The 21,475-nt window shown below is 37.5% G+C and overlaps 2 protein-coding genes across 8 annotated transcripts; one reads left to right on the forward strand and one right to left on the reverse strand.

Moving 5' to 3' along the window:
• On the reverse strand, positions 1 to 5,454 carry LOC123504541. 4 transcript variants are annotated; one of them, XM_045255135.1, is made up of 4 exons: positions 4,974 to 5,127; positions 3,602 to 3,876; positions 2,778 to 3,326; positions 1 to 1,161 (listed from the first exon to the last, which is right to left on the reverse strand). In XM_045255135.1, exons 2-4 carry the CDS (start codon positions 3,776 to 3,778, stop codon positions 1,150 to 1,152), a joined length of 738 nt encoding a protein of 245 aa, XP_045111070.1. In that variant the 5' UTR covers positions 3,779 to 3,876; positions 4,974 to 5,127; the 3' UTR covers positions 1 to 1,149. The 4 variants fall into 4 exon arrangements, with proteins under 4 accessions (XP_045111070.1, XP_045111068.1, XP_045111067.1 ...); XM_045255133.1 differs by lacking the exons at positions 1 to 1,161; positions 4,974 to 5,127 and adding exons at positions 1,424 to 2,022; positions 5,348 to 5,454; XM_045255132.1 differs by lacking the exon at positions 1 to 1,161 and adding an exon at positions 1,424 to 2,022.
• Positions 5,455 to 5,519: 65 nt separating this feature from the next.
• LOC123504540 (isoleucine--tRNA ligase, mitochondrial-like) lies at positions 5,520 to 20,367 on the forward strand. Of its 4 annotated transcripts, XM_045255127.1 has the most exons (20): positions 5,520 to 5,712; positions 5,864 to 6,103; positions 7,114 to 7,236; positions 7,656 to 7,836; positions 9,019 to 9,182; positions 9,642 to 9,776; positions 10,006 to 10,237; positions 10,618 to 10,784; positions 11,576 to 11,681; positions 12,836 to 12,987; positions 13,669 to 13,829; positions 14,384 to 14,519; positions 14,755 to 14,918; positions 15,635 to 15,778; positions 16,655 to 16,874; positions 17,278 to 17,384; positions 17,810 to 17,955; positions 18,184 to 18,368; positions 18,892 to 18,976; positions 20,024 to 20,367. In XM_045255127.1, the coding sequence occupies exons 2-20, from the start codon at positions 5,879 to 5,881 to the stop codon at positions 20,155 to 20,157; spliced, it is 2,967 nt and encodes a 988-aa protein (XP_045111062.1). In that variant the 5' UTR covers positions 5,520 to 5,712; positions 5,864 to 5,878; the 3' UTR covers positions 20,158 to 20,367. The 4 variants fall into 4 exon arrangements, with proteins under 4 accessions (XP_045111062.1, XP_045111065.1, XP_045111063.1 ...); XM_045255130.1 differs by lacking the exons at positions 5,520 to 5,712; positions 5,864 to 6,103; positions 7,114 to 7,236 and having other exon boundaries at positions 7,705 to 7,840; XM_045255128.1 differs by lacking the exons at positions 5,520 to 5,712; positions 5,864 to 6,103; positions 7,114 to 7,236; positions 7,656 to 7,836 and adding an exon at positions 8,099 to 8,375.
• Positions 20,368 to 21,475: the final 1,108 nt, after the last annotated feature.

The raw sequence follows: 21,475 nt of genomic DNA on the forward strand, positions 1-21,475 counted from the left end.
CAATGCCACTGAACACTGTATCACAGGATGGAGTCCCACATCCTTCAAGAGCAGTGCATCAGACAGATGAGGTAACATCCCAAGCAGCACTGCCAGTACCACCCAGACATAAAGCAAATCATGACTATAGACTTAATGGTGGAATGTTGGCACTTTCTCAATATTGCTACAGTGTAGCCTAAGTGGAGGAGTGTTTTCCCATGGATTGAGGCAGAAACAAATGGCACTGAGACCAATGCAACACATGAGATAAAGTGCAGCAGCTATGAACTCACTGCTCCAGATGGCCAAAATTTTACCCATCAGTGGGTATGACATTGTCAGTGCTACAGATATGGAAGATCTCACTGGAGTCTTGAGGCAGCATACACGATGCCAACGGTAGGTAAGCATAACTGATACTTTTCAAAGCAGTGCAAAACTCATGACAATAATACACAAAACTCAGGATAGTAATAACTTTGAATTACCTAAGTGCCAAACTCAAGGATTGTGAAACTCAGACAGCACTCAACCTGAGAGGAGGGTGTATACATAAATACTTATTTAAGCACAGTAACTATTGATTTTGTAACAGAAAACTCAATATATAGTAATAAGCTCTTTGTGATGCTATTTGTTTGCGATTCAAAACAAATATCATGTAGAAAGAATCAATTTGTTCAAAAGAACATATAAATTAAGATACAATAAAGGACAAAGAAGTACTGTACATCTTTCCCCATCAATGTATTGATGAGTGAAAGAACCTGGATAGTGAAATTACAAGTGCTAAGAGTATTCATTATATAAAGATAAAAACTTTCCAATTGGAACATAGAGATAGGATGCCAATACATCACTATAAAGTAAACAACTACAAGTACGCACTCACGCATGAATACACACACACACACACACACACACACAAACACTTGATGAATAATTTAATCCCTTCAGAAAAGTAGTATTAGCTTCATCAACTAATAAGCTTCCTTTCTGAATTTCCTGTAGTTTTCATGTATTTTAAATCATGAATTGACACAATCAATCCAGCTCTCACTTAGTGAATTCCTTGCTGGTAAGTGTGCATTGTGTTATATTCATACACCTCAAACTTGCCTTTGACACAGCCATGCCTCAGCTGTACTTCATAATATTGTGTTTTCTTCAACTCCTTTTCTGAAAAATTACAACAAAAGCAGTCTCAACACTTGAAGACTACTGATTGTGACTCCATTAAAAAAAGATATAAGAAAAAAAGGAGAAAAAAATCTCCAGTAAATGTGCTAGACTCATTGAGGGTTAGCCATAGTCAAACTGTTGTCGGCATAATGATCATGCTCATGAAAAGTCCTGTTAATGAGCAGCAAGCATGCAACTAACCCTCAATGAATATTTGAATAAGGAAATGTTACTGTTGATATTCAAATAAAATATTAGCCTTGTTGATGGTGTTTTATTTGTAGCTTCTTTGGACATTTGAACCACAGGTACTGCTCAACATTCTTATTGTACCAAGTATGTCACCTAACACTCACCATCTTTGTCCATAACCTATAGAGTTGACACAAATCTCTTCACCTTATACTCTAATTATTACACATATCATTTAATGATAATATTAAAACTACATTATGAATTAAGTTTTAATCAAGAAGAGAGGAAATGGTGAACAGCCTTTTGTACTTCATGAGAAGGGATCATTGGGAAATGTTTGTTGATAAATATGATGATATCACTTTTTTCAAATTCATTTGATTTTTTCTCTACTTTGCCATTCACAGTTTTAAGACACTTTACCATTTTTCTATGAGTGCAATGCTGATCACATTCATTACAGTTGTCATGAGAGATCATAGTTCCTTTAATGGCAACCATGTCAAAATTATCTATGTAACAAACTGCATGTAATTCTGTGAAATATGGAGATTGCATCTGATCAATGTAAATTGACCTCATGGTTTTGTGAAAATAACTTAAAGGTTGTGGACTCAGAGCAAAGGAGAAGACGGATCTCCAGCCATCTGGATTCACACAGTCCTGCAGATGAATTAACAGTGGTGTTTAATTTGGAGTCAAATGCCATAGATATCTCATCCCTTATGATCTTGAGACCTGTAATCAAACTTTATATAACATATCAAACTTTATATAATGTAACATAACCTAATATTAACTTCATAATATGTACTTAAAAATATGATGATAAAAAGCCTACATGAAACAAATCAATGTGGTGAATCACTGGCAGTGGTGCTCACCAATACCACAACAATGCTCATGGCAGCTACCACCACCATTGTCACCACTGTCAAAGAAACAATCTGTGTATTTTCAGAGGTTTTTATGTGACTTTATTATTTCCTTTACTTCCGCAATGGAAAATACTCAATTTAATGCTCCCCATGCAAATATTTGGATGTTCCACAAGTTCCCAAAGATCACTGGGGATGAGAGGTGAAACTGAAAATTATAGTTGAAGCACTCTCACTAATGCACCACACTCTACCCTGCCTCCTTTGCAGTTGGCTGAGGCATGCCACTAAGACAAGAGGCACTTATTCCTTTCTCTAAATAGGAAAATAGGAGAAAAAAACATGAAGAAAAAGAGAACAGCTTTGACAGTATTAATTTTTGTCATGATAAAAGTCAACAATTCTACAAGTCTATGGAGGAGAAGACAAGTACTATTTCAATTTTGACTAGAATGTCATTTAAGAGATATAAATATGTAAATTGGTCTTAGATATGTACATAAAAGTAAACATATCTTTAATGACATAAATACTTCTTACCTCCTCTCCCTTTGGCACCTCATCACCAGTCCTGTGCAGTCTGAGATACTTCTGACGTTTCTTTGTGAAGCAGTATTCCAGACCACAATCCAAAAAGGCCTTATCAATATCTTCATTCAAATTAATGGCTCTCAACGTTGGAAAGCCACACCCGACATCTGCTACATAAAGTGAACTTCTGTGATGGGATCTCACTTTCTGGAAACAGTGAGCTTCATTTCTGGCTTTCTGTTTCAGTCTGGAACTTCTTCTATATGATCTCAATCTTTGAACTGATGCCCTAGTTTCTACTTCAAAACATTTACAAGCATTTTGACTGACTGCAGTACAAAGATGAAAAACTATCAAAGCATGTACACTTCTCCCATTTGTTGCCACATAATCTGCTGGCACTAAATGGGCATGCACTCCAAAAGCTCTCATGACAGCAGCAAAGGCGACATTGAGTGAGAGGCACAAACCACCTTTGCCCTCTATCAGGATGTCCCTTTGTATGTCTTTCCATGACGGAACACAGCAACTCTCAGTCTTGCTCAGGAATGTTATATTCTGTAAATGGAAAGGTCTACATTAGGTGATGCATACTAAAATGTAAAGATACTCCTAACTATAGATTCACTTTTATACTGTTATATTTCACTTTTACTATATCATATAAAGTTAGTTGTGCCCTCATTCAATCCAGAGGCAGGTAAAATTGTAAACCTTATGTTGCATCTGGTCTATACTGTTCCATTTACCAAAAAATGAAGAATCAAACTAAGGAAGGTTAGCTAAATAATACTAATACTACTACTAGTTAATAATAATAATGACAACAATACCTGGAAAGGCAGTCTTCTGTGGAAGGCTTGGATGATTTTATTTATCCATGGAATGTTTGGAGGGTAGCACTGAGGCAACTCTTCTCTTAAGACTTCAGTTATGAATGATTGTGCCTCATCTTTTGTGACATTTGGTTGTTGGTTTGCTATGGTTGGAGAAGGGATAATGCTACACATTTCTTAATGTATAAAGGCACACTGGGTTCACACACCCATCTCAGCTGGTCCAGGGGTTTGAGAGACTACTCCTGAGCCAGGCTTTTGTACTCTAACTCCTGCAAGGGGAAAAAAATCATCAATAGACAAGACACCATCTCACACCAAATTTCCTCCAGGAACATGTTCAGAGCCTCAATCATCCTTTCATTTGTCTCTCCGCACAATCCCAGCAGCAACACCATCCATTCCCTTCCTCTCTTCACTCTGGCATGCCCTAATTCCCTCACCACTACTTGCATTATCTCATCCTTGTCACTGGCATGCTTCACATCATTCTCCATGTCACAAATAGAAAGACTGCTGAAAGAGAACAAGTTTTCCTCTCCTCAAAAAAAAAGGGACAGTAAGAATCTTTGTTAATACAGCCCCAGCTTCTTAACGGGGCCAGAAAGAAGAAGTATTTCTCTGTTTTCAATACCGCAAGTTTCACGATCCTTGAGTTTAGCGCTATATCTTTGGATCCAAGCAAGTGAAAAACTCATGAGGGAAATGTAGTTGGATTTCATTCTACAAATTGTTATTGTAGCATTAACATTTACATTGTCTCTATATACAATATACAATTCTTCACACACACACAGGCAACTAGGTAAATACACAGATATCTAGGGTCTTGAAATGATATAATCAAGAATGTTGTCTTCTATTATTCTCTCTGAACTTTATATCTAAACATGACATCAGTTGTAATTGACATACCGTTCACCTCAGAACTGCAATACAATATTTACAAGATTATACTGTTACACCAGGCACATATGTGTTCCTCACAGGATTAGTACCCTACAGTGTTGTCACCAGGAGACTGGTAACAATCCGTGGAGATGGATATGCTGGATAGAACTGTTGCTGGCTCAGTACTTCTTACATCTACAGAATCACCTTGATCATCTTCGTCACACAACTCGAGTCACAGCTCCACAATACAAGAATACATGATTAACCTATACTGAAACAATGGTAACCCAGGCTCTGCACACCTGCCAGGGATAGCCCCACCCCTCAGCGGTGACGCACTGCCTGCAATCCAGACGTTCTGAAATATATCTAGACTATTCCCAGCACAATAGTATATAATCATCCTAGAACTTGCTCCCCGCAGTGCAACTCACGCATCTCTCACACATTATCAACCTAACCTTATTTCCCTTACCGCACTTAGGGAACAAACTGTCCATGTTTGCTCGCCTAAACAACGAAGAAACTAAAATCACACACTCAGGCACTCGCCTCCTCACGCCGCTGTTTGTAAATAAAACTGTGTTGACTTTCAGACTTCAGTGGTGAGCGGAATTGACTTTGCAACGGCTCCACCAGTAGCCTAAATGTTTCTGGAGTTATGGCAATAGACCATCATCACCAATTCTATAAAAGGCTGCACTTTTCTGATGTCTTCCTTCCATTGATTATATATATGTAATGTTGTATTATTATCTAATTCTTGCTTCCATTTACTGAGGCTTGTCTTGTTATTTCTTCAAGTTCTCGTTTGTTCATTAATGTTATATCATTAAAGGTAGCACTTACTTCGCCAAAGCATCGTTTGGTGTTCTTCATCTAGTTCCTATAGGTATATTTCCTTGTATCATGAATAATTCTTTTAATACAGGTACACCTGCCACCGCAAAGTCCCGTGTCCCGTGCGAACAGCTGACTGTCCAGTGTCGGCTGTCTGGCTGGCTGTGTGCTGTGAGCTGTGCGCCACACGTAAACAACATCGGCGGATCATAGGGGAACGTTTGTGGCTGCAAACATTTTTTTCCATTTAAAACTGTATACAAAGCAGTAGTTATTGTGATACTTATAAGTTATCACCAGCATGTTATGAAGAAATATACCATGTAACGTACACTACTTGGTAAAACCTTTTAACTGAGTTTTCGTCGAAACCGGTAAGTTGTGGCATGACCCCTACAGTGACAGTGTGTCGCGACGTGCTGTGGAAGTAGTGACTCATGAGTGTCTACCAGTTTAGACAGGGATAACACCAAATGTGTCAGTCTGCTGGAGACTGCAACAAATAATTCCGATAAACTTTTCAAGGGAACTGCATCTGCCATGCCTTCCACCAATGTTGCCGCGGTATTTACACGTAGGAGCAGCAGGTGGAAGGCTTTGGGCCACACGTTACATCATAGGACACTATGCAATGTGAAGAGCGGCCGGCGGCGAGGTGCTGAACCATCAACACAATACTCTGCCACAGTTCAGCTGCCTCGCACCAGCCTTCCCCTCAGGGTGTCAGCAGCTAATCGGGCGCAGCTGGAAGCTTCTATACAACAGGTTTGGTTTGCTTAATCATCTTCCTTACCTTAGCTCTACCTTTTTTTTTAACATTTTCATCAAACTCAACATGGCTTTCCTTACCCTTCTCATCTCATAGAGCCTCTCATTCTGAGTTATGTAAACCTCACATATGCCTGCTGCAAATTGTTTATAATGCTTGCAGCAGTTTTTAAAGATTTACTAGTTTTTTGTGGGGAAAGAGCTCACACTAGCACGTCAACTCTAGGAAGCAACATACTTGTGCAGGAGCTAAGGAACGCCAGTTCACATTTTTTTTTTTTTTTTTTTTTGCGCAGGTGTAAAATTGATCATAGTAACTGGTTCTTTGTTTTGAACATGCATCCATTGGTCAGTAAAAGATACAGTACAAATCTAGCCAATCAAAGTGTTTTGTGGAGAGAGAAGCAACTCAATTTGAATTAGAGTGAAGATGTCTGTCTTTATTTACCTGGATGAAAATATAATCAAGAAACTAATACAGGTTGAACATCCCTAATCCAGAATTCTGTCATTCAGCAACTTCTGTAATCCGGTATAACTTATATGTGTTGGAATAATTTTAATTTGTTGGATGGCCACAACGGCACTGTGGTCTGCTTTGGAGCATATTCATTCTAGGTCAGTATAGTGGCCGCACTTGTTGTGTTAACTGTGAAGCACCCTCAAGTGTTCAGTGTTTCTGCATTTATATAATTATGTACTATTTGCCTCTAACTGGAAGTGATAGTGTTGTTGGTGAAGCTAAGAAAAAAGCTGTTGTCTGTGAATTAATGGAGCATGCTAAAAGCTTAATAAACCCTTAAGCTTGAGAAATGGTTTGGGATGCGGGGAAGATCATTTAATTTTACTTTTTTTTTTTTATGTAGGGAAGAGGGCCAACCAAGGGCAAAAAAAAAAAGAAAAGATTAAAAAAAGGCCCACGTGAGTGCTGGCTTTCTACAAAGAGTGAAACTTTTATTCTTTTTGGATAGTTAAATAGGTTATAGTAACTTTTACTTTTTCCCTAGGCTGCTGGCTTTGACTCCCTGTACGCGTGGCAGCGTGGACAGAATCGAGAAAAAGAGTTTGTGCTGCATGATGGACCACCCTATGCAAATGGTCGCCCTCACATTGGTCACGCTGTCAACAAGGTAGAGTGACCAAAGCATGGGAAGTTATTGAATGGCTTTATTTGTTCTAAAAGTGAAAATGTAAAGTAAATTTTGACAGGCAACCATTGTAATGAAATGATATTGTGCAGCATACTTCTTTACTTTCTTTAATACCATATTATTTCTGAAAGTATTTAACTATTATAATCAAGTGACCATATTTTATCTACTACATGATAAAGCAAGTAAACAAATGAAGGGAGTGTTCATGGACTCTTTCCATCCCCATCTTAGTGTGTGTGTGTGTGTCTGTGTGTGTGTTTCTAAAATGTGTGTTAGGTCTGAAAGCCTAACAAATTTTAAGAAATTTCTGTGTACTTTGTCCCTTGATTGGAAAGCTGTATCTGCAGTTTGTTTATCTGGTGAAGTAGACTTTGCCTTTTTTGGTGCCACTACAGATCCTGAAGGACATTACCTTACGTCAGAAGTTGCTGCAGGGTTACAAGGTCCACTACATCCCAGGCTGGGACTGCCATGGTCTGCCTATTGAACTCAAGGCTTCTCAGATAGATAAGAAAAAGAAGACTCCAGAAAATCAGCTTTCATCTGATAGTGCTACTTTGGAGATCAGGAATAATGGCAAGTAAATATTTGTAGATTTTGTTTTTATCATGTCTTAAGTTATACTGTTATAATCTCAAATTCCAAGTAAACTGAGACAGGATCATATGAGATGCTGCACTTAAAAACTCAGTTTATTGCATGTAACACTGTTTTCATCTTTCATATATCCAATGGTAGTGGATGTGATTGTCTTGCACTGTTAAAATAGGGTGGAAAATCCCTACAAAAATTTGTGTTCCCTCACTGCTCTTGACACCCCGCACTTGCTGCTCAGCAGCAGGCACAAGACAAGGGAGTCAGATCCCGGAAGGCCGGGTAGAGAGCTGATGACATTGAGCTGCCCTTAGCCAGCAGTCAATCAACAGGCAGTCTGGTGCAACACCTACCCAACAGCCAAGCCAACAGCTGGTTTGTGCAGCAATGCCACACCACACACAGTTTTATGATGGATCGTTGTAATGGTACTGATTTTATGTATATAGCAACGAATTGACATCATTGTATGGAATGACAACATTGAGAAAATTGTGCAACAATGTCTGGTCAACTTTCTGGTGAGACAAATAAAGGTTGCTGTATTTTTGTCTGAAATAGTCTAATATTTAACCATAATTTTATCAGGAACTTCATTAAAATGTTGTCACTGAAAAAAACACATACATTGAATCATACTTGTTATGAGCTTCTTCAGAAAAAAGTAACTATATATTTAGAAGATCAACTGAGTTACACGGTTTTGAAGGTTGCCAAGCTTTGACACCATTTTTTGTTGTATTGCACAACTCCCTTTATATGCAGTGCTTCACATATAGTTTTGAATATTTTTGTGGAATATCACATTGCTACAGAAGACCATGCAGAATAATAACCACACATCATGTATAAAAAGACTGATATCCTGTAAATTTTAGTTTCATTTGCATTCCTCCTGTAAATGTTTCATAAAAGGTCATAATTGGCATTTCTTTGTTCTTGTCATAGACTTGGTATTATTGTTTTTTATGCACTTTCTTGGGTAGAGAAAAGTTCTGAAGGTAGAGCATATATGCAACAATCAATGTTCAAAGGTTTAATGGCATTTTAGTTGACCATTGTCACCCTCAGATATTTTTGTTCTCTCTTTCTTATATTTTGTGCATGCCAGTAACTTATTGAATAATAGTAATGATGTACGTTTTTTTGGCTTTATTCTGGCAGCACAAAGGTTTGCAGTGGAGGCTTTGGAGATTCAGCGTTCAGTGTTCCAGCGCTGGGGTTTGCTGGCTGACTGGGGTGAGGTGTATCGCACTCTGGATCCTCAGTACGTCTCCCGCCAGCTGCACCTCTTCATTGACCTCTACGAGAAAGGATTCATTTATCAGGTCTTGGACAGATTTTATGCTTTGAATAATGGAGATGTGTGTAGTACAGTTTTACATACATATTCCAGTAGTAATTGTACTGACAAATTGGAGGTTATGAATGTTTACTTAATATCTTTGTTAGTTTTCTGTTTATCAATGAAATCCTCAGAAAGAATAGAATAAATTACCTAAAATTTGTAATCTGTTGTTGATCCTGATTCAACAGTTCATCAGGTTGTAAATTATTATTATTGTTATTGTCATTGCTATTACCATTGTAGCTATTATTATTATTATTATTATTATTATTATTATTATTATTATTATTATTATTATTATTATTATTCTCTCTCTCTCTCTCTCTCTCTCTCTCTCTCTCTCTCTCTCTCTCTCTCTCTCTCCATGTTATTCTGCATACAAAGTGAAAAGTTAATTTGCATGAGAAATTGATATAATAGCAAGATGAATACATTGCAGGACTACAAGCCAGTATACTTCTCCCCGAGTCTTGGAACATCACTGGCTGAGGCGGAGCTTGAGTATGAGCCTCAGCATGTAAGCCCCTCAGTGTTCCTTGCCCTGCCTGTCACTTCAGCCCTGCCTGCCACTTTGGTGAGTCTACTGATGTGGTTGCATATTGGAGTTGAGTATTCAATTTTTCTTTTTTTCTTTTTTCCTTTTTTTGTGGAAGAGGGGAAGCTGGCCAAGGGGAACAAAAAATATGACAAAAAAGCCCACTTGATTGCCAGTTCCCTAAAAGATTAGTAGACTTAGCCAAAATAATACTAAATGTTTAATCATGACAGTGACAAAAAAAAATTATGATCCTCTAACTCCTCAGGATAGACTACCCAGTGCTGCCCAGTCTCAGCTCTATCTACCCATCTGGACCACCACTCCCTGGACGCTGCCCCTCAACCAGGCCATTTGCTTTGCTCCAGATAAACCGTACCTCTTGGTGTGGGTGTGTTGGAAGGATCAAAGGCTGGTATTAGTCTGGAGTGAAGAGCTGTTATATGAACTAGAGAGGATCGTTGGAAAAGACCAGATTACCGTCATGGGTCATATTGAAGGTCAGTGATTTTATGTGTTTGTGCTTGATTCCACAAATAAAGCAAGTGAATTAACTAATGTGTGTGTGTGTGTGTGTGTGTGTGTGTGTGTGTGTGTCTGTGCGTTTGTTATCTTGTTTGGGACATGCCGTGTGAGATCACCAGCTGGTATATAAATAGATAGGTATATTGTTATTGTTAGTAGTAATAGTAGTTGTAGTAGTAGTAGTATTGTTATCATCATCATCATTTGTTTATTTTATGGCAGTACTGTACCTAACGAGAATTAGAAATACCCATGACCAGAGGTAATGCAACTTAAAAGGATCTTAGCTGAAATCCTTCATCATTCATAAAAAGAAAAAAAAAAAAGTAAAATAATAATGAGCCTAATTTTGCAGAGCAGGAGCTGGCTGCTCTGAGATACCGAGCACCCTTGGATCAGCGTGAATGCCCTTGTTTGCCAGCCAGTCACGTCACGATGGTCAAGGGCACTGGTTTGGTGCACACAGCCCCAGCTCATGGCCATGACGATTTCCTTGTGGCCTTGCAATATAAACTACCTGTGGTAAGCAATAATCCTCAAACCAGACTCCTTCCAATATTGATTGTATTGGAATCAGTGGCAGATCTGGGGATGGGCACTGATCCCCCACCCCTCTTGATTATTATTATTATTATAAGCAAGGGTGTATATATATGGTGCAAGATAACAGGTCTATATGGAACAGTAATGTAACAAGGCTTTCTGAAAAGGCTAAGTTAGATTCTGAATTAAACCACTTTTACATCTTTACAAGTAGGGATGTAAGAGAGGCTATAATCTTCGTCCTGGCTCCTATCAATAATAAATTAGTTGCTCCTCACCGGAATTATAAGAAATGGGTATTAATAAATAATTGCTGCTCTTATTACATTGAAATAGCTCTGCATATAGCTTAAGAATGCTAGATTTAAAAAAAAAAATTTGTCAAGGTTGCTTACAGTAATGTGGGCTTTGTTTGATGTATATTTTATTTATTTATTTCCTTCTTTTCTTTTCTTTTTAATGCCAAGAGATACCTTAAGACCTTGATTCTCAAAACTTAAGTATCATTTTCACTTATTGATATGATTTTCTTTCTAGGCTGGTTTCATGGTATAGCATCTTTTATTGTGATAGAAAAGATGTGAGGTGTAATAACTTTTTTTTTTTTTTTTTTTTTTTAATGGAGTTATTTTATGAATGATCAAACTGGTCTGATGTATGATGATATTTCATTTACATACATACTGTAGTGGTCTTTGTTTAGATATATGTGTTCCTTGTATCTTGAAGAGTACTGCAGATTAACTACAGACAGTATCACCCATTTTCAGGAATGCCAAGTGGATGAGCAAGGCAAGTTTATGGATGGAGTGATGGCAGAACTCAGGGGACTTAAAGTATTGGAGGAAGGTAACCAGTCTGTCCTGCAGCTTTTGGGTAAGTGCTATAAACATAATGGTAAATTTGTGGCCAGTGTTTTCCTATACAAATATGGCTTCTTTACACAACAACAATTGCAATAGTGTTTTATAATAGATCATTTTAACCCTTAATACAAATTTATCAAAGAGCCCAATTAATATCTGTCATCAGAACAGGCAAGTGTTTGATACTTCATGTAGATTTCCATGGATTTTATTACTATTTTGTACAAGTGGATTTTTTTTTTTTTTTTTTTTTTTTTTTTTTTGGGGTTAAAGTTAAAAGGAGATTTGTCATATTTTGCATTTTTATTGGATCAGTTTTTGGTGAGGTGAGGAAAAATAGGGAGAGATTATTTCAACTTTCTGTGTGTGTGTGTGTGTGTGTGTGTGTGTGTGTGTGTGTGTGTGTGTGTGTGTGTATTTATCTAACTGTATATAGCAGGGTTCATGTTGTCCAGTCTTTATGTCTATGTTTATCTGAGTTTTTAAGGATATGTATGTTGGCTGCTACAACAAACTCCTCTTTCAAGTCATTCTAAATATCCCAAGTTTTATCAGAAAATTGGTACTTCTTGACTTCTTAAACACTGACTCTTCCCAATCTTCTTTGAGTGTTCTCTTGGCCCTTTAATTTCATCTTCTTTTCATAACACCAGATCTTGTCTGTCTTTCTTTTCAATGTGGTCAACTATTTTGTAGATCATTATTAGACCTCTTTCTCTTCTATGTCACAAAGTTAGCAGTCCCATTTCTTTCAATCTTTCTTCATAGGGTAGGTCATTCAGCTTTGGTACCCACTTTGTAGCAATCTTCTAAATCCTTTCTGACTTCTGTATATCTTTATTCACATGCAGAGACCATACCACTGTTGTACATTCTAACCAGGATCATATGGTGATTATGATGGTCAAATTTCTATCCTTTTGTACTTTTATTTTTGAGGATGGTTGTGTCCAAACAGAATAGTTTATGATTTTCTTTGTGTCTAGAAAATTTTGCAGCTAGATGGTTATAGGAGCTCTATTTTTCTCTTATTCTAAAAGCATTTTTAACATAGAACTATTTTATACTGTTGAAGAATGCCTAAATTTAGTAGAAGAAATTTGCTGTTGTGAAAATAAAAGTTTGATATATCTACCCTTGTAACATTCCTTGGTAAATACACAGCTGATAATGGAGGGCCTAGAGGAGCCTTGCTGCTCAAAGAGGAGTCATACACACATTCTTATCCCTACGATTGGCGTACACGGAAACCTGTCATCATCCGGGCCACCAAGCAGTGGTTCATTGACACTCACCGGATCAAGGAGGCTGCCTTGGTGAGTTCTTATCTTAACATGAGTGACTGCAGGATGAAACTGACTGAAACTTCTATGTACCTACAGGGGAATCACAGTTTGTTATTTTTCTCAGTAATTATTGTCATCAAGAATTCATGAGTCAAAATATTTTTCCGTACAGCTTTATTTACATAAAGATGTAGTGTTAAAACTATTTGGCACAGCATTTTCCTGCAAAACAAATAATTTAAGACTTAAACATATGAACATATGAATAATATTAGTATAGGAAAGGCATATAAAAGGTGGAAATTGAGTGTGGATGAGAGCAACAATAAAGTAAACAGGAATCTAGATGACAGGTGAAGAAATAAAAATACTAAATAATATAAAAATTAAAGAAAACAAAAGGGACATGGGATCATATATATGTATGATGTTTGACTGACTGTGTGATGGTATTGTTTGGCTGTGTGGCTCTCCGTGTTTGACTAGTCTTGAATTCTCTCTCTCTCTCTCTCTCTCTCTCTCTCTCTCTCTCTCTCTCTCTCTCTCTCTCTCTCTCTCTCTCTCTCTCTCTCTCTCTCTCTCTCTGTATATGTGTACTGTGTGTGTGTTTTATATTCATTTTCTTAATTTACACCACTTCCTGTTCACTGAATACAATGTGTGTGGTAAAATGATATTTAAAAAAGACCAATTTACATTCTCTTTTGTCAGGCTGCCCTGGAAGAAGTTGAAATACTCCCCCAGCGGCTGGAGGCAGGGATGATCTCTCAGTTGAAGAATCGCCCTTATTGGTGCATCTCTCGTCAGCGTGTCTGGGGAACGCCAATCCCTGTATTTTATGACCCAGACACTAACCAGCCTATTGTAGAAAGGTAAGACTTGAAGAGGAATTTTACTTATGGAAAGAGTCTTCTAATGCATCTTGGAGGCTTAACCCTTTCAATACTGGGACACGTTTTTACCTTGAGATTTGTGTACGATTAGACCGTTTTATTGACATAAGGAAGTGTCTATGGGAGTCAGAAGATTAATGGTCACAGTCTTCACTATTTAAATCCCACACATGAGTTTCTGAAGTTGTCATGGCACTGAAGGGATTAAAAAAACATGTTGATTTTGTGCAGCAGTAACTTATTTGATTTCTGATATGAAAATTCATTCTCTCTCTCTCTCTCTCTCTCTCTCTCTCTCTCTCTCTCTCTCTCTCTCTCTCTCTCTCTCTCTCTCTCTCTCTCTCTCTCTCTCTCTCTCTCTCTCTCTCTCTCTCTCATAAAAAGAAGTACAATTTGCCATTATACAGTACTTCACTTTACAATCTTTCCTCACCACTACCTATTGCCTGATTATGGATAACTGTGCTGGTGTAAGTGGAGGATCTTGCAGCTATAAAACAAAATAATGGCATCACTTTACACTTTTCCCACAGGAGTATCATTCAGCATGTGGCCAAAGTGCTGGAGGAGGAAGGGAGTGATAGTTGGTGGAGTAAGGGAGAGAATGACTTACTTCCTCCAGCACTGATAGAGAAACTGCAAAAGAATGGCAAACCTCTACCAAAGAAAGTAAGCCCCATATTACTGTGTCAGGTCATGGCTTAATGCACTAAAGGATATACTTATATGAAGAAATTTGTTTAGTCTTGGTAATTAGATATTCACGTAATAGAAAGAGGTTACATTGTATTACTTGAGGGGACCACAAAACATTTAAGATTCTGATGATGGAATTAGCATTAAGTTCTTATGTGAAACAGTTCATGGCATTTTTCTATCATTATTGTTATTTACTACCTGTTAGGGATCAGACATTCTAGACATCTGGTTTGATTCTGGTTCTTCATGGCACTGTGTCTTGGGAGAACCCAAGGCTGATCTCTACTTGGAGGGAGTGGACCAATTCAATGGATGGTTCCTTTCATCTCTGCTCACATCTGTAGCAGCCACTGGGAAGGCTCCATACAGGTGTGTTGCTTGCTCAGCTTTGATGGAAGATCATTATCAGACAAAAAAGGGCAAACCTCAGGGTTTACCTACAATGTTGCCAGAGTTAACTTAAAAGAAAGTGTAATTAAGTAAAGTCAGATTCTTATAATCTTCCATTCAGACAGCTTGTTTGAATGAATTTTCCACTTCACACCCACCAGATATGTGTAGGATGCACATGTGTCATTCCCAATGAGACTAATTCATATGGGGATCTTTTATTATAAAGAAATCGTGACAAAAGTGTATTACCTTTAGTGAGTGTCAACTGTTAAACTGCAGAATGGTAGGAAGACTCTTTTGCTATTGTCACACTTTATGTAGATAAGATTACTTTCACTGTGTTTAGTCTTGTAATACATTAATGCTCTGCAAATGGCAGCATGACTGTGGTGTGCTCCAACATTTTGTGTACATGAGTGACCCTTTCCTCATCAGAATGTACAATGACCATGATTTTATTTTATTTTGTGTTTATTTATTCATTTGTTTAATCAATTAATTCATTTTGTTTTTTTATACCTATATTTAGTTGTAGTAGTGTTTATATGTTTAGTTTCTTTCTAGTTCATTTATTTATATATAAATTAATTTATTTTTATTTATTTATCTTTATTTTTTATTTGTAATTATATTTTCTTATTTATTTATCTATTTATTTTTATATATTTATTTTATTTATTTTTTTCTTTCAGGATGCTGTATGTGCATGGGTTTGCCCTGGATGAGCATGGCCGCAAGATGAGCAAGTCTCTGGGTAATGTAGTGGATCCACAGGAAGTGACTGATGGAGGGAAGGATTCCTCCAGAAAGCCTGCCTATGGGGCTGATGTGCTCAGGTAACCACCATCACCACCATTCTCACTGTCTCCACTCACTTATCATCTTCATTGCCAGAACAATTAATATGAAACATTGTCATCATCATTACCATTCTATTTATATTGAAAAGGTTTGAAGAGGATTGAGGTATAACATTGTAACCATCTTCAAAACATGCCCCACAATTTTTTTTTCTTGTTTTCTCTCTCTCTCTCTCTCTCTCTCTCTCTCTCTCTCTCTCTCTCTCTCTCTCTCTCTCTCTCTCTCTCTCTCTCTCTCTCTCTCTCTCTCTCTCTCTCTCTCATCTTTTTTTTTTCTCCTCTTTGGAGCTTTGTGTCACAGCTACAAGGCACTACATTACTTTGGTATCTGAGAAAAATTTTCCACTTCACACCCACCAGATATGTAGAAAAAGTCATTCAAGCCAGTAAGTACTCTCAGTATTTCATACCTTTTTATGGTAGACTCTGGAATTCCCTCCCTGTGTTTGCATTTCCAACTTCCTATGACTTGACTTCATTCAAGAGGGAGGTTTCTAGACATTTGTCCCTATCCTTTGACTAATTCTATCGGCTCTATAAGGAGACTGACATCTGAGTGGGCCTTTTTTCTTTATATTTTTGTTGCCCTTGGCCAATCCTCCTCTCTTACAAAAAAAAAAAAAAAAAACACACATAACCACAAATATTAACCTTTGCAGTTTTATCCACAACTGCATTTTATGATAAATACATATCTGGCTCTCCCTTTGTCCCAGCAGAACTTTGAAATTTAGTATCCAATACATCTCTGCTGTATAGTACTACAATGCCTTAGAAGGAAAGTATCTCACTGGAATAAGTTTTTAGATTTGAGTCTTGATATCATATTGTCTGGATTGGTGTGTGATGCAGGTGGTGGGTTGGAAGCCATGCAGCAGACCACTCCACCATGACCATTGGGCAGCAGCATCTTGAACAGGGACGGGACAGTGTTCAGAAGATACGTGCTGTGCTTAGATTCTTGCTTGCTTCTGTCAAGGATTACCAACCCTGTCAGCACAGTCTCCCTGTCCAGGACTTGAGACCCATTGACCGCTACATGCTGCATCTCCTTCATTTCCATATACAAAAGGTAGGTTTATTTTGGTTACCAATGGCTAAGAATGCTGTGTTGCTCAGTATGGAAGCCTCTACTTGTTGCATCACATGTAAACATTTATTGTCTAAGGCCCATCATATAAGTATATTTATCATTAGTAATCTAATCTCATATTTTGCCATACTATGAAATGGACATCATTTAGGTATGATATCCAAGACTGGTAACTACATCACTTCTTGAATCAAGTTGCATAAATGGTAAACATCATTTGGAATAAATGGAAATCATCCTTTCTATATGCTGATGTGGTATCTTACCTGCCAGTTATTTAATATTCCAGATTTTATTTACAGCAAGTTATATTTCTGCCTATCAGAACCTTTGATTATACACTTTTTTGTCTGTGATTAGATTTCTTAACATTTTCATCCAGGTTTGGTTGCACTACAACAACATGCGTTACAACTGGGTGGCCAAGGCTTCCCTCACATTCATCAATAACACACTCTCAGGCTTGTACATCTCTTCCATTCGGGACAGGTGAGAAGGTTCTCTCTCTCTCTCTCTCTCTCTCTCTCTCTCTCTCTCTCTCTCTCTCTCTCTCTCTCTCTCTCTCTCTCTCTCTCTCTCTCTCTCTCTCTCTCTCTCTCTCTCTCTCTCTCCACATCTGGTGCAAGAGAGTTAATTGATATATTTTATTGATTTGGTGATGTGATAATACAAGAATAAGAATTTTAAGAAGTATGGGGATGACTGGATAACGTATTGAACATTTTGAAGGGAAGGGTAGACCAAGGAAGAGTTGATGAATAACACTAAGCACATAGCCATATCAGTACATTCAGGTGGGCAAGCTGCCTTCAGATAACAAAGACTAATCCTTCATAGTGTATAACATGTATTTCAGAAGAAAAGTTATAATTTTTAAATCAACCCATTACTCAAAAGTTCGATTGATGCAACAGACTGTACTGTGATGCTCGTCTGGGTAGCAGGCGTATGTCAGCCCTGTTGGTCCTCCATCACCTGCTACACCAACTGTTACTCTCTTTGGCCCCCATCCTTCCCCACCTGGCAGAGGAAGTGGCACAGCACTTCACTGATGCTAATGGTGAGAATGTATAATGTAGTACATATTGTATAAAGAGTCTTATGCCATATTGTAATGAGTAGTGCTGTTTTACACATACATATTGTACAATTCTAGTGCATGATTTTTATTCCAGCTAAGTATATCTTACCAGACTTTTTATGTATGTTTTACCAAAAACTATGTCTCTTAGTGTTATTTATCATGCATGGACCATGAGTGGAGATGTGACAATTGAGTATATTGCAGACTGGCGTGTGTTTCATCAGGTCATTACAGAGCTGCCCTCATCATGGCATCAACCACAACTTGCCAGTGCATTTGAACAGTGTCTCACTGTTCGTGAAAGACTTTTTAAGTCCTCCCCAGCTTCAGATTGGTCTAAGCTACAAGTTCACATTACAGCTGAGAAGAATTTAATGGAGAACCTGAGGGTAATTAGCTTTATACAAGATCTTGATATGACTTTTCACCACTATCAGTCACTATTTCTTAAGCTTTACAAAATTTTCTCTTGAAAAGCTCATCAAAATAGTACATTCACTCTCATTTCTGTGCATTCCTGACTAAGTATGCATTCCTTTGGCAATGTCTTGGCTCCATCTAGCTTTCTAAATTACATGTTTGCTAAGCATCTCACATACATAGCTGTCATATGCCTTTTTAAGAATCCCTAAAAGATGCAAAGTCAGGTGCAAGAATTTGGGTTTACTAACAGCTTACATTAGATAATAATAGTAAAAAAAATGGCAATGGTTTCAATCTGGTTGAAACATATTGCCCATAAATTAAAATAGGATATTCCCAGACTATGTACAACACTTTGGATTTTTTTTATACCTACAACTAAAGGTAGCAGATTCATGGTCGATACAATATCAGAACATTAACTGATCAGCCATAGTTTAGTGTGGAAGGAATCAAGTCATAATATCATGTGTTTTCCTTCTCATACAGCTGCTGCAGACTAGTCACACATCCTCCCACTCTGGTCTTTGTGAATTGTTGCAAGTATCTCATGTCACCCTTGAAACTAACCAAGGTAAGTCTTATATTCTTTCAGTATATTCCAAGATCCTCTACAAGGGAATAGTCATATGGTTACCTGTAGGTAACTTGAAGAGTATTGGAAGCACTGTTCAGCTTCCACCCATGAGTGATGCAGGCAGTTTTATTTATAGTGGTACCCATATTAGGGCCCATATCACCATCCAAGTACATCTTTGGTGTAACCACCTAAAATCTGGGTATCATGGTGACATGTAGGTAACTTTAAACCACTCAAGAAATGGCAAAGTATGGAGGCGGTACGTGGTGGGATTCGAACCTATGTGTAGACGTCTGCTTGATCCCACGCTTACCACCTTATCTACTACGCCACTGTCTCCCTAAATTAATATTATAAGTATATTTTCAGGCAGATTTTATATCATGTGTTTCTGCATATATATATATATATATATATATATATATATATATATATATATATATATATATATATATATATATATATATATATATATATATATTTTTTCTCTCTCTCTCTCTCTCTCTCTCTCTCTCTCTCTCTCTCTCTCTCTCTCTCTCTCTCTCTCTCTCTCTCTCTCTCATGAATGATGCCACATTTGTGGGAAAAGCTACTTGCATTAGAAGAAATCTTACCCAGTCCTAAATTTGATGTTATTTCTAAATCCAATGAGGGATGGCTGTGCACATGGCTGTAAATTATGTGCCTGGATGGCTCTGCACATCAGGACAGTAAACTTGATACCTTAGTTGTAGAAGTATTTTTTTTTTATTTGATAAGATATATTATAGTGGCATGACAGATCACTGTTGGAAAACAATATACTAAATGATATACATTAAAATGTGATGATTCCCATTGACAGCTGACATCAAGATGGAAATAGTTAGTAATTGGATAGGACATGTTTATGCTGCACTAAACTTACATTTTTGTGTGGTATTTGCTGTATCCATGATTGATTGTTTCAATATTTTATTGTTTATCTTTTCTCCCTTTCTCACTCTCCCTTCATCTAACACATCTCTTCTTCCTTCTGAACATATCATAACTTTTCCACAGAGGAGAAAGATGGCTTTTCCTTAAGACTTTCAAAGGCAGAAGGTGGCAAATGTCTAAGATGTCGGCGTTACACAACAGAAGGAGGAGCAGAGTTGTGTGCCCGTTGTTTGGAGGTCATCTCTTCGCATGAATAGGAGGTGGAGCTTACTAATGCAACACTAGTTTGCCCAGGTTCAAAATTATGTCAGAGTTTCTTTACCTAATGATATGATTGTAAAGTATTTTGTAAATATACACTATGTAGGTTGTTCGATTAAGTGCTGATATGTAAAATATTGTGTAAATATGAACTACAAGTAATTCAATACAGACAAGAAAACTTTTATTAAAAAGTCAACTTCTAATCTTTTTTTATTTTTGCCATATGAAATTGTTTGTATAATTTAAGACTTTTTTTTTTTTTTTTTTTTTTTTTTTTGTGTGTGTGTGTGTGTGTGTGTGTGTGTAATTCACTGTTTGATCTGCTGCAGTCTCTGACGAGACAGCCAGACGTTACCCTACGGAACGAGCTCAGAGCTCATTATTTCCGATCTTGGGATAGGTCTGAGACCAGGCACACACCACACACTGGGACAACAAGGTCACTCCTCGATTTACATCCCGTACCTACTCACTGCTAGGTGAACAGGGGCTACACGTGAAAGGAGACACACCCAAATATCTCCACCCGGCCAGGGAATCGAACCCCAGTCATCTGGCTTGTGAAGCCAGCGCTCTAACCACTGAGCTACCGGGCCGTGTGTGTGTGTGTCCTGTACACTTTCTCTCATGGTGACCACACAGCTGCTGCACAGCCAAGCCTCCAATGTGTCACTGTAACAGTTATCTTCTTTATCATGTCTTCTTTCAAATAAGTAGATGCCACTCGTAGATATATTTCTAATAACCTGAGAGTGTTATCCCCACTTAATTTACTTTCTTTTCTGATAATTACCTGTTTGAGAATACTAATCCTATGTTATTTTCTTGTGTAACTTAAATTATCTCAGCTTTCATCTTGTAATCAAACATAAATTTACTCTTTTTTGTCAAAGTCTATAATTTATCACCTGAGACTTCATTTCCACATACATCCTCTTTTAATGTTTCACAATAATAGTTTCTTACTTTCCTTAACAGGTCTGCATCTTCTGCAAACAAGCTGGTTACCCACTCCACTATATTGTTTAAACATATGCACTGCAAACATGATTGGTGCCAGAACAAATTCTTGCAGAACTCTATCTGGTAATGTGCACCATCCTGATTTCAGATCTTTAATAGTTATTATTTTCCCACTCTTGAAAGTCTTTCATGTATTTTAAGAGAAAATTCTTCTCTCTGCCATTTTTTTTATTATTATTTATTTATTTACTTTTTTTTACCAAACCAGTGTCTTGTAACATACTTTATTTTGAAAAGCTTTTCAAGGTCATGTTATACACAGTTCACCCAACCATCTCTTTCTTGAAG

This window comes from Portunus trituberculatus, chromosome 16 (genome assembly GCF_017591435.1).
Source record: "Portunus trituberculatus isolate SZX2019 chromosome 16, ASM1759143v1, whole genome shotgun sequence".
Classification (NCBI taxonomy): Eukaryota; Metazoa; Arthropoda; class Malacostraca; order Decapoda; family Portunidae; genus Portunus; species Portunus trituberculatus.

Excerpts from the sequence above, each read along its gene's own strand:
- LOC123504540 (XM_045255127.1), top strand. The coding sequence starts at position 5,879 with ATGCCTTCCACCAATGTTGCCGCGGTATTTACACGTAGGAGCAGCAGG. Across the intron at positions 14,919-15,634 it reads ACTGGGAAGGCTCCATACAG|GATGCTGTATGTGCATGGGT; the intron begins GTGTGTTGCTTG and ends TTTTTCTTTCAG. Across the intron at positions 18,369-18,891 it reads ATTTAATGGAGAACCTGAGG|CTGCTGCAGACTAGTCACAC; the intron begins GTAATTAGCTTT and ends CTTCTCATACAG.
- LOC123504541 (XM_045255133.1), bottom strand. The coding sequence starts at position 3,778 with ATGTGTAGCATTATCCCTTCTCCAACCATAGCAAACCAACAACCAAAT. Across the intron at positions 3,327-3,601 it reads ACAGAAGACTGCCTTTCCAG|AATATAACATTCCTGAGCAA; the intron begins GTATTGTTGTCA and ends TTCCATTTACAG. Across the intron at positions 2,023-2,777 it reads AGGTGCCAAAGGGAGAGGAG|GACTGTGTGAATCCAGATGG; the intron begins GTAAGAAGTATT and ends ATTCATCTGCAG.